Raw genomic sequence first — 12,666 nt, 5'->3', positions numbered from 1 at the left:
TAGCAATGTCATACAGGCTGATGCCCTCTTGGGCCGATTTGTAGGCTGCTGGGAAAGAAAAAAAGAAATCGGCAACACTGGTCTTTCACACTAGTTTGACAAAAATATCTAAGGCTGTACAGCTGCAGTCTGGAGCCTCCAGTCTGGTGCCGTCGGGCTTCTACTTTTCACATTCTTATCTGGTCCGCTAGGTCTTTGTACTTTTTTGTTTTGGGTGTTTTAGGTATGTAGTAATATGTTTTAAATATGCAAGCATTTCCATCGCATTCTAAGATGGAGGCTTGGTAGTTTGCTTGAATGTTTTATGAAATGTGGGAATTCCTTCATTTTGGAAGAGTGTGTGTCACGCTGCTGGTGCCATAATCTCATGTGAGCATGTTTTTTTTTGCATTTATAAAGCAAATAATGTCCCTGTGAGAAATTGGACTGGTAAGGGACGGAATTGCCAGGGCCAAATTTTTGTCAAAGTCCACCACTGTTTAGTGGTCATATTGTGGTTCAATCTTTGTAATACGGTAATGGAGCAAAAAGATTAGAGTAGTATTGGGTTATAAAAACAACAAAACGTAAGTTGGAGGAGCAGGTTAGCAAGCTAATGTATTAGAAAATAGGTAAACAGGTCATTATAACAACAGTTAATATGCTTACAATGTGACAGTCATAATAATGTTATGTTTTTGCAGTAACTATAGGTAATATCGGTACAAAAGCCTCAGAATTACATCGGGATTTCTGTTAAATTTACACTTTAAACGTCCTCTAAGTCATTTGGTCATAATACGTTAAACTTAACGCCAAAAGCCAGAGGTCATTCCATGAAAACACAGCTGGATCATGGTGTGAAAATACCCGTTTCATGTCTTTTAATTGTTTTAAAGTTATTTTTGATCCAGATAATGTCTGCTAATCCTCTCTGACTGACGATGTGTCACTGCTCTGTTTACTAGGGGTGTGTTTGTTATCTTGTTATCTCTACCACTTCCATACATCCTGGTACATCACATAATCACCAGGCTACATGACACACACACACACACACACACACACACACACACACACACACACACTGCCTTTGCTTGTAGCTTGTCACTCCTTTGTGATCTCCAGATAAATGTATTGCTATTGTTAATAAAAAAAATAAAAATAAAAACTTCAGGAGGAAGCAGGATGTTATCTAACCACTGTCACTGAATCACTGGATAATTTGACAGTCAATGGAAAGAAAGGATGTGCCTTTTCTTAGTGTGTGGCTTTTGAAGTGGAGGGATGGGGGCAAGGTGGAGGCTGGGGGTGTGGCGTTGACCAACTGCCACTTTGCTCCTTTGAAAGCCATGGTGTCTCCCTCTCTCATGGGTGGGCAAAGCAGAGAAAGGGGAGGTAACCAGGTTCCAGATCGGCCCAGCTGAGCTGTCATTTTCTCAAAGGCAGAGCAGGATGCCCAGGGCTCGGGTTACACCTATCCCCATAGTGTTAATGTGAAAAACCTCTTAACGTGAAAGTATCATGCCGTGGGACCTTTAATGCATTGCTGGTTTATTTATTTTTGTCATGGGATGTTTTGACAATAACTACGATATAAATATTGCCAGACTTCTCCTTTGCCTCCTGTGTATTAATAGTTAACCATTAAGTAACACCAGTCAGCCGCATACATAAAGAAATAACTGAATATGTCCACACTGTCTTACTTAGCTAACCATGTCAAACATATCACAAGTAATACACATTGTTCTACTTGTGATATTTTATGCTTTAAATTACATTTTTGTGTTAAAGAAAGAAATAACAGCAATGCTACTGATCATAACACACTTAATACAACAGTAGTACTTCAAACCACAGTATTCAGATAACTACTCATACTGCATCTACTTTTATGGCAACACTAACACCATAGCACTAGTGCTACCATTGCTTTGTCTATAATTGAGTGAAATCGTATGAAATAAGTTATAAACTCATCAGAAACAGTAGAAATGACAAAGTCATAAAAAATATGATAATATTCAAACTCTTAAACTTCCCAGCAGTTAATCAAGGAAATATAAATATGGCACAGGCCATGCATCGGCCACATGCTCCCTCTGCTTTACAACTTCATACTCTGAACAAACACTTCAACCACCAATAGCTAGATCAGGCTGTTTCTTCACCTTAGCCGACTGTCTGAGCCAACACATGCCGACAGGATGCAGCCGATCGAGTCCAGCTGCTGGAACTGATGAGTGACACTGACTTCTGACTGCTCAAATGGATCCCAAACTAAGGTATGACATCGGCTTTGCCCTGTTGTTGTTGCAGTAATGTTTGGTTTAAGTCAACGGGCTGATGTTGTCTTTAACTGTGGTCGGATTTTTTTTTTACACTCTGCTAACCGGAACTGAATGTAGGCAATGTTTAGTTTAGTTTCCGTGTTCAAGACCAAACCCCAAAAAATACTTCAACGGCTCAAAGATTGTCATCTTTTTAGGTTCAAAATGCTGTAAAATTAAAGTGTCTTACAAACAGTATCAGCAGATGTAAAGCTCCACTGTAAAGTCCACCTTTGTCGAGTCCAAGACAAGTCCAAGGTCATGTTAACTCAGACTTGTCGAGACTGAGTCAAAAGGAGACACTGTCAAGAACAAAAGAGAAAAAAAAGAACTTACCTTTTTTGTAATTTATCTGATGCGAGGGACAGTGTATCTTCTATTTTAAGATGATCATTTTGCTTTATTATTTGTAATAATCAACAAAAGGATCATACTGTATAAAGCCATATTATTTACTTTTAAGTGTAAAATGTAAATGTTCCCATTCTTGAACTTGCCTTAAAGCCTCCAGTAAAGGCAAAGTGCTCGCTGACATTGTGTCTGTGACCAAAATGAAAATGATTGATGTCTGCTGATTGAGATGGGTGACGCAAACAGGTGTATACCAGGTGACCAATGTCAGTGCCTGTTCCAGATGGATTTTGAATGAACCTATTACGTGTTTTCTGAACTAGTATGCTACATAAATGGTTTTGCTTTGAAGGAGGAAGTTATTTTAGAAAAAAAAAAACATAAAGTGCTGGACTCGGTCGTGACCAACCACAAAATTGTCTTGTGGCCAAGAGCGGGCTCAAGTACTACAGCCCTGACAGATATACTATATACTACACTATGTGTATAGTATATCTGCCAGGGCTGTAGTACTTGAGCCACCTTCAGAGTATGTATGGAACGCACCGGGCATAGCAGCAGCTCGACCGCAGCGTTGCAAGATGACGTAGTATTAAGAGCGACAACGGTGGCGAGTAGTATCAAAAACGTATTTAGATGTAAATACTCAAACTGGACTTCTTATAAGATTGCTGGGGGAAAATCCAATTACTGACCTTCAAATCATTTTGCCTACGAAGTAAGTCAGTGTGACGCATAAAAGACGGTAAATGACCACTGGAATAAAATCTGTTATATCAGACCTGTTTGATATCCAAACATTAGAAAAGCTAAATCTTAATTACCAAAACATACGAGGGATAATGCTTTTTTAGCTATCTCACCAATAATTGCATTACATCTACCATTTGTACATACATTTGACATTGGGTGAGCAAACAGTGTTAGTGTATTTCCAATAGTCTTGTGATTATCTTCTAATGGAACACGTTCCATTAGAAGACCAAAACCAGCAATACATTGATCCTACAAAATAGGTACTGCCTGATGTGGCTTCTTTTTCTGCCTCACAGAGCTCAATTGTTGTCCAACAATTATTAAAAACACCTCACCATTCATTTGTGCCTCTAACCCATATTATAACAGTACCTGATGAATGCAAGGAGGAGTTTATGACTACAGTTTGAGTAATGTTTTAGGAAACTACTTAACCTTTTCTTTATATTGAGTTTGAATTTAATTTGTAACTTGTTTTTAAAGATGTGTGTCTCAAGGGGCCACAGGGCTGACAGGCTGAGGAAGTCAGAAAGCTTTGAGAGATGGACTAATGCATTGTTGGTTTAATTCTGGTCATGGGATATTTGAGCAATGACTACAATATAGAATATTGCCAGACTTATCCTTTGCCCGCTGTGTATTAATATGGATCCATGCAGCAAAACCAGTCAGCCGCACACATAAATAAATAATTAAAATGAGTATCAGTCCACTTTGACCACATCATAAACATGTCCAACTTCAATTATGTGATTCTACCTATAATATTTTATGCCTTATGTTAGGGTTTTATGTTAAAGTAGATATTTTTCCATATGTGCACCATCACTCTCACCTGGAAAACGTATGATGATGTTGATGTATATACTTTCTAAGACATTTGTATAGCTCTTAAATGGAGCGAGCAGGACAGGTCCCTTTACATAAACCACTAAAAACACAACAATGAGCCGTTGGGCAGGATATAATAACAATATTTTCTTTAGAACGAGGAAGAACAAGCCGAGCTGGACAAGGGATATTCAAGACTGGATCGAGTTAATTATTTGGACATGAGGAAGCAAGTGTGGAGAGTGTGCAGGCTTTTTCGTGAGGACGAGTTTCTTTATTTACAGTGCAGTCAAGTCAAATGATGAAGGGATTTGTAGTGAAGGAAGGGCTGTAAAGAGTGAGCAAATGATGATGGCTAGAAAACTGACAGCATAATTCTGCGCTGGAAATTAGCCAGGTTCGCTCAGGTGATAATAGCCGGTTGCATGCTGACATGTTCAGCTTTGTCCAAGGCAGGGACAAAGTCTTATGTCTCAGTCTGAACAAAGAGCGATGAGACGATTCATCAGTCACTAGACATCCTTAAAGCACACAGAGGACAGGACTCTTTAGTTGTAAACCGACGGACTCAAACCCTCCGGGTGCCTGTTAGTGGAAAAAGAAAACATCTCTGGACTTCAGCAGAATGGATTCCTCAGACAGTCCTGAAACCGTGCAGCGGTGAGCAGTTTTTGAATATTTTGTTGCATCTAATTGACTTCTGTGCTACTTTTGACAATCCAGAATCCATCATTCTGTCAGTTGAATGACATACTGTACGTTTTGATTTTCTACTTGAGATTTCAATTACGGAAATGTTTTCCTGTTTTTGGAGATTGATGGTAAAATGAAAAAATTAAACTCTCAGATAATGGTCAATATAAGGGGGCGGCTGTGGCTCAGTGGTAGAGCGGTTGCCTGCCAGTTGGAAGGTTGGTGGTTCGATCCCTGCCCCTGCAGTCATTGTCAAAGTGTCCTTAGGCAAGTCACTGAACCCCGAATTGCCCCCGGTGCTGCGCATCGGAGTATGAATGTGTGTGAATGTTTATTGATGAGCAGGTGGCACCTTGTACGGCAGCCCCGGCCACAGTGTATGAATGTGTGTGACTGGTGAATATTCCCTGTAGATGTAAAAGCGCTTTGAGCAGTTGTTAAGACTGGAAAAGCGCTATATAAATACAGAACATTTAATATTTATAAAGAAAATACCAGAATTCTTGATTCTTTAATTCTTTAAAAAGGAGTTACATAATGGTAACATAATACATTGTTCTGAAACTTCGTTTTTTTTTACAATTTTGTTTTTTCACATTAAGTGAAAAATAATGATACTTTATTTATTCCCATGGAATGTTTTTGCAGTAGTAAACTGACTTTACAGAGCAGTTGAAGGTTTTTGTTGAATTCTTCAAGGGACGTTATTGCAAAGCATTTTTTTTCTATTTACAAAATGTTGGATGTATTTTTGTGGAAAGTCTGATCTCAAGAGGCTGCAACTATTCATAAACACAGAATCACATAACATGCATCTAACTCAGCCTGGTTTCTTAATTAGAAATGAAATAAAAACCAGGAAAGGCAAGAGGCTGTGTGTCGCAAACTGGGGTAAAAACTAAGATGCATATTCCATATACGCTGTACACATGTTCAACAAATGCTTCTAAAAGCCAAATAACATTGACATTTCCAACATGTCTTTAAAAGCAAATGCTACATTTGTAATAAGACCTAATTTTGTTGTATCCAAAAAAATGTGCTGTTTCCCTGACCCATATACATTTTGCAAACTTTTCATATTCTGAAAAAAAAATTAATATTAGTGTGCATGTAAATGTATTCAGTTACTGTCCCTGACCCCCAGACGTGAGCAGATCTTCCCTGGTGAAGAACCACAATGCCTGTACTGCAGCCGTCTTCGCCCCTCACTTACGTTAGGGGATTTTTACTTTCAGTTTGGCCTTCAGTAATCATGCTATGTTTGACCGAGGCTTTGTAAGTCAAGAACATAAAATCCTACATCATTCACTCAAGACGGACGCGTCAACCCTCAAACACGGGTCTTTAGCATGATCGTTTAATTTCAGTGCACTCTATATGTAAATCATATGTAGCAGAGAAGCTTGAAGATAAAATTTGGCTGATTGAAAGTTTTCCTTTTCTTCTGTGAGCAGAAAGACCAAGATGATATTTGGCTTGAAAGGGAAGAAGAAGAAGAAAGTCAACACAGACCTGGTCCTGGCAAACAAGGGAGCTGTGGGTGAGGCCCCGGAAAACACACACACACACACACACACACACACACACACACACACAGGAAACACACACACACACACACACACACACATACACACAGTTGTATTTACAGTGTACAATAGAGCAGGTATTCCTGTTCTATCACAGTGGGTGAGACTAACCTTTATCAAACAGTCACATATTGGACACTGCTGTAACAGCAATTAATGTAATTTAGGTGTTCATAACAACACAGAACAGTATCCTAACAGGATGTCCCTGTTTATCCTGTGTGCTAAAAAGTCCTCTAACAGGATTTTAAGATGGTAATTTCCTTGTGTGGTTTGAAATATTTCTACATCCAACAGGATGTAAACCTGCAAATCCAGACCTAAATCCAAAAGGATTAAGGGTTTGTCATTGAGAAATGAAAGTCGCCCATCTCGAGGGGCGGCACCAAGCGTGCGTTTGAAAATCTCACTGCACTCAACTGGATGGCACTACGACCAATCCCAACAACACACGGGCTGAGGTATCCAGAGCCCGCACAGCCACCAGCGAGTTAACTGGTAGATTAAACTTTTGCCATATCCGGTTAGCAAAACAGCAAAAAACGTCCTTGTTGCAAAAGAACGATTTGAGCGCCGTCTTCTGTTCCTCTTTTAGATAAAAAACCAAGACTAATTTGTTCTTTGTAGCGGCCAAATCTGTTTCTAACAACGGGTGTTCATTCGTAGCCATCTTGCAATGTTTACTAATTACTTTGACATCACAGCGTCTGTCGTCATCTGTTTAGCTCGCCTGCGGCCCGCATATTTCAGACACACCAATGTGATTGGTGCTGCTCGGCTACAAGGGTATAGTTAATGAGCAGCATTACTCGATGCCGGAGTAACTCGCTGAGCAAATCCAAATTGTGCTCTCGCGAGAACTCTGGATTTCCAGGGGGTAATAACATGTGACAATGGGATCAATTGGTATGGACTCAATCTGACATGGAAATCTGCATATTATTGAATATTTCAAAGTCATTACATTATTTTAAGAGACTTTTTTGTGTTATGTCACTGTGCTGGTGCTAGTTAGCGTAAAAGATGGCTGACATCCAAGACCTCCAGTTGATAGATGATGATGATTGACAAGATTTGTAGTCATGCATGCAACAACTTCACTGAACTTTTCCCCCTAATAGAAAGCTCACAGTACATGTAGTAAAATGAAGTCTGTCTGTGTTTGTGTATGTAGACAGTGGGGCCGAGTTGCCTTCTGAAGCGTCTCCCATGCTGGAGGTAACAAACGCTGAGGACCAACCAGGAAGCTCTGCAGTCAGAACCAGAAAAATACCAACCAATAAGAGGTATGAAATGTTCACATTACAGATGACTTACAGTGTTTAGGAGCAAATACGAGTAATTAAGAAGCAAAATGCTGCCATGAATTACCCCAAGTGGCGTTTTAAGCATCATGCTCTTTTTTGGAAAAACTTTTCTTTTATCTTTTCCCACTTGACAATAATTAAATATATGTTCATTTGAGCATTACCTAGTATGCAGACCTTTATTTTTCCAGCTTTTAGATTTTCTTCTGTCCAGCACATAGTTATTGTCTGGGCACTGTATGCATGCTTTTGTCACCCTAATGCACAGACACAGCACATCACAATGTATGTTAAATCTTTATCTTGGTAGTTCATTAAGTGTTCTGTCTGTTTGTCGTACTAAAATGATCAGTCTGCATGAAAAATGATTGAGACATTGACCTGCACAGTGAACCTTCTACAGGGCCAAACTGAGAACTTGCATCCAGAAGAGTGAAGGGAAACCTCAGCACTTCCAGGTAACAGCATACAGAACAAACAGTTATGAAATATATTTGTGTTTTACACATTATCTGAAATGTAGGACTAACCTTGATTCATTCTCAGAGGATATCTATTGAGTAGTAAGAGTATTCATGAAAAGAAGAATGTACAGGTATAATTGAACATAACACAAGGGACCATTTTGATTACAATGAAAACCAAAGAGACAAGACTGCATACTTGTATATAATGTGGTAAGTTGATGATATGAATTAAAATATAAAGAACATGAGTGAAAATGTGCACATGATTACAAATCAAACATTACAAAACAATGTGCTTTACAGTGTAAGACATATGTAGGTATATATGTAATTTATATAGTCTTTTTTAGGACTTACTGGGATTAAATCCTTCTCATCTTGCCCGTAGATTTCCATCAATATCACGGAGGCCAGGCAGCTGGTGGGAGAAAACATCGACCCCAGTGTTGTGATCGAGATCGGTGATGAGAAGAAACAGACTTCGGTTAAAGAAGGCACCAACTCTCCCTTTTACAATGAGGTGAGAATCAATTCTGAAAAAACACCATTTGAATCACATGTGTCTTAGTCTAAAATTGTCCCACCTCTCTTCTTTTCACCAGTATTTTGTGTTTGACTTCTTTGCCCACAAAGAGGTCTTCTTTGATAAAGTCATCAAGCTGACGGTGAGTAAAAGAACAGCCAATGAGCATTTCAAAGATAGGCTGTAGATGTCTATCATTGTAAATGATCAGTTCAGAAAGCCTATAAATTGGATGACGAAAGTTAACGTTGGCTTGCATGGTCAGGCGGTTTGGAGCTTTCAGGTTTTTAGTGGCCTATCAGTTTCAAGTTTGAGTCTCTGTGTCTCGTCTGTGTCGCTCACTCTCTCCAGGTGATGCACTCAAAGATGCTAAGGAGTTTCTGCGTTGGAGCCTTCAAGCTGGATGTGTGGACAGTCTACAGACAGCCAGGTAGTTCAACTCTCTCTCAAATGTGGATAACAGCAGCTGTAGTGATTTAAAAAGGCTGAAGATGTATAGCCTGCAAGAGGCCATTACATTGTTTTGAACCAGTTTTTTTGATTGATCTAATTCCCTGGGTATAATTTGTGTTTAAACTTGTTTCTATTATAATCTAGCTTTATTTCCACAACATCTACAGTATATACATATGTATTCATGCTTGTATGTGTGTACTTATACTGTACATCTTTGCAAAGCATTTTGGTGCTAAACCAGTTTGCTTTTTAAAGCGCCTTTTTCAATTAAATATACTTGAACATTTTGATATGGTTTCATTCTCTTTTTCTTACTCCCCCAGGTCACCAATTCATCAATAAGTGGGCAATGCTGACCGATCCTGGTGACATTAGCACTGGGGTCAAAGGTTATGTCAAGTGTGACATCAGTGTCTCAGCGAAGGGAGACGCCATAAAGCCAGGACCAAAAGCGAGTGATGCTGAGGAGAAGATAAACAAGTATAATCCCTATCTTTTTTTCTAAATGTTTTTCTGTTTTAATAGACCAGTTAGGTTCTCTGGGAAAGGTGACAGACACAGGAACCATATAGTAAAGGAATTTAATAGTAGTTGTGAGATAGAATCTAACAACAGCATTACCTCTGGTACTGTATGCCTTCACCTCTTATGGCCTGACTTACCATTACACCCTAAGTTTAAATTCCCCACTGTCATTTTTAAAATAGCCAGACTCCTTTGACAAAACTCATTTTGCTGCCATCTGCTGCAGGTAATACATTGACTCGGGAAAAGTATGTCAAACAACCACACCTCGCAATATCGTAACTATTCTTTTAATGCCTTCTTCAATTTCAGTTCATAGCAATAATGTTTAAATATCTTTACATGCAGATGACACACTGCTATTTATGAAAAAAAGAAAAACATTCTACCTCTTACAATGTCACGGTTGGATACTCATGGTCCCCAGAAGATGGATACTAATTATTTTGGTGACCCTGTGACCTGTTGCCATTCTCCAACACTAGGCCAACATTTCCAATTACATGTAATACATTTTGGATGGCATGAATTTACAGGGCACATTAATGTACCTAAGGGATAAATTATCTCCATTGTGGACACTTTGAGCTTCTTATAATTTGGTGTAATGAATATTGCACCCTCTTAGAGTTTTTAGCTAGGCTTTCTATCAAGTTATTGCTGATTAACCAGTTTTTTTAAAAGGCTTTATAAATCAGTTTGGACTGGGTTGAAACATATTTGTGTGTTGCTGTGATGGCATTATCCTCAGGAACCTGCTGATACCGGAAGGTTTTCCCTCGGAGCGACCCTGGGCTCGTTTCTATGTGAAGGTGTATCGAGCTGAAGGTCTTCCACGGAACAACTCCAGCATCATGGCCAACGTCACCAAGGCCTTCATAGGAGACAACACAGCACTCATCGACCCATATGCAGTGGTCAGCTTCTTCAAACAAGTGGTGGGTTGAATATAGACTACTAGCAGATTTCATTGTGTCACATGTGTTTTTTAACATTAGAGTGTGGACACATATTCTTGTGGAGACCTAAAATCTACCTGGAAATTTGCATTATATGGGACCTTTGAAATTGTATATGAACACATCCTACAAGCTCTAAACCAAAAGTCATAACTTTTGCATTGTCCTGAGGACTAACTGTCATCCATGTTTAGCTTTCATCTCATTTTTGCAATATAGCACACATTGTTTTATGTAAGTCTTAATCATCTTCCAATCTTCCTCCATTGCCTCTCAGGGTCGCACATCTACACAGAAGTCCACAGCAGACCCGGTGTGGAATGAGCAGATCGTCTTCATAGAGATGTTTCCCCCTCTGTGTCAGAGACTGAAGATTCAGGTCTGAGCGTTGTGTGTGTGTGTATATATTTGTGTGTGTGTACATTTACACTAGACATAACCAGACTATAAACCTCACAGGAAGCTGACTTCTCTCTCCTCACAGGTCTGGGATGAGGGAAGCATGAGCGACGTTGCCATAGGAACCCATTACTTTGACTTGAGGCGCATCTCCAATGAACAGGATGGCGACAGAGGTGAGGAGAGATGAAGGGAGGGATGGGAGCAGAGATAAAGTCATGAAAGAAGGAAAGGCAAATTGAAAGAAGAAAAGTTTAGGAGCCATGATCCAGTTTGTTTGTCTTCATCTTATTTTGTCTTTCTCCAGGGTTTTTACCAACTTTTGGACCTGCTTGGATTAACCTGTACGGCTCTGCCCGAAACTATTCCATAGGTGATGACACAACGGAGCTTAATGAGGGCATCGGAGAGGGCGTGTCCTACAGGTCGGTGTTAGGTACATTCAATTGTGAGGAAAATGTATAGATAGCCAAGCAACAACTTACCAACAAGTTCTCCAATCCGTGCATGTGTCAGGGGTCGGGTCTACATGGAGCTCGCAGTGGAGATCCTATCAGGTGGGAGTGGTTCGGAGTCCAAACTCAGCAGAATGGTCAAGCCATTGAAGGACACTAAAGCAGGGAAAGTAGGAGGGAAGGATGGTAAGACTCCTGCAGGAGGAGGAGCCGTAGGAGGAGCAGGAGGAGCTGCTGATGATGACAAAGGAAAAACTGTGGCTGCAGAGGTCCTGGCTGTGGAATCACCTCCTGGTGTAAGAAGTTTTCTTATAATATCCTCAATATTTCCCTACATAGAAACACTGTTTAGTGATTAAAGAATACAACAGTTTCATCACACCAAATAGTAATAATTATTCCTTTTTCGTGAGAATGGTATGGCATTGTGCTTTTGATATGGAGAAGAGTTTTTTATCACTTTTTCAAACATAATTACTACTGTCTGCACCGATGATTCAACTGGTAGAGTTTTGTTTCAATATATGTGCTACAAATGCCACAATTGCCATGAGTCAATTTGGATTAATTCAGCAATTAATGTTGCAGTGCCAATGGACATGTCTTTATTCAGGTCCCAGAATTGCCTCATACATGTCTCCCTTTTAGATAAATAAACCTACTGTGATGTTTCTGTGTCCAGCTGGATTCGGACAACATTGAGAGCTTTCTGCTGTTTGGGGCGTTGTTCGAAGCCACCATGATTGACAGGAAGATTGGAGACAAGCCCATCAGCATTGAGTTCTCCCTCGGTAAGTCTCTAAATCTACTGATCTCACTCCGTCTTACATTAAAGTTCTTTATAATCAAAGGAGCTCATAATGTTTCATTTAATACGGCCTAATGCAACTCTTGAGTAGTTTGTGATGTACTTGTTTTGGATTTGAGGATTTTATTTATGTTCTTTGGTCCACCCTGCATTTATCACTGAAACCAAAAATGAAATCACAGTACAGTAGTTCAAATTCCTGAAAACAATTACATTTGATGGCCTTGGTGTCCAG

General features: G+C 39.6%; 1 protein-coding gene across 1 annotated transcript in view; it reads left to right on the top strand.

Moving 5' to 3' along the window:
* The first annotated feature begins 4,795 nt into the window (after positions 1-4,795).
* The window catches only part of fer1l6 (fer-1 like family member 6), a 25,237-nt gene continuing 17,366 nt past the window's right edge, over positions 4,796-12,666 (top strand). Inside the window, exons 1-14 of the mRNA XM_034885501.1 lie at positions 4,796-4,910; positions 6,401-6,486; positions 7,707-7,818; positions 8,243-8,297; positions 8,695-8,826; positions 8,909-8,971; positions 9,181-9,259; positions 9,609-9,765; positions 10,562-10,748; positions 11,047-11,148; positions 11,254-11,344; positions 11,476-11,593; positions 11,685-11,919; positions 12,306-12,414. Coding sequence (XP_034741392.1) covers positions 4,876-4,910; positions 6,401-6,486; positions 7,707-7,818; positions 8,243-8,297; positions 8,695-8,826; positions 8,909-8,971; positions 9,181-9,259; positions 9,609-9,765; positions 10,562-10,748; positions 11,047-11,148; positions 11,254-11,344; positions 11,476-11,593; positions 11,685-11,919; positions 12,306-12,414 — 1,561 coding nt within the window. The 5' untranslated portion in view covers positions 4,796-4,875. The remainder of the gene's footprint in view (positions 4,911-6,400; positions 6,487-7,706; positions 7,819-8,242; positions 8,298-8,694; positions 8,827-8,908; positions 8,972-9,180; positions 9,260-9,608; positions 9,766-10,561; positions 10,749-11,046; positions 11,149-11,253; positions 11,345-11,475; positions 11,594-11,684; positions 11,920-12,305; positions 12,415-12,666) is intronic.

The sequence above is a fragment of the Etheostoma cragini genome, chromosome 11, assembly GCF_013103735.1.
Source record: "Etheostoma cragini isolate CJK2018 chromosome 11, CSU_Ecrag_1.0, whole genome shotgun sequence".
In the NCBI taxonomy this organism is placed as follows: Eukaryota; Metazoa; Chordata; class Actinopteri; order Perciformes; family Percidae; genus Etheostoma; species Etheostoma cragini.
The sequence above is the reverse complement of the archived record's forward strand: the minus strand, read 5'-3'. Positions and strand labels throughout refer to the sequence as shown.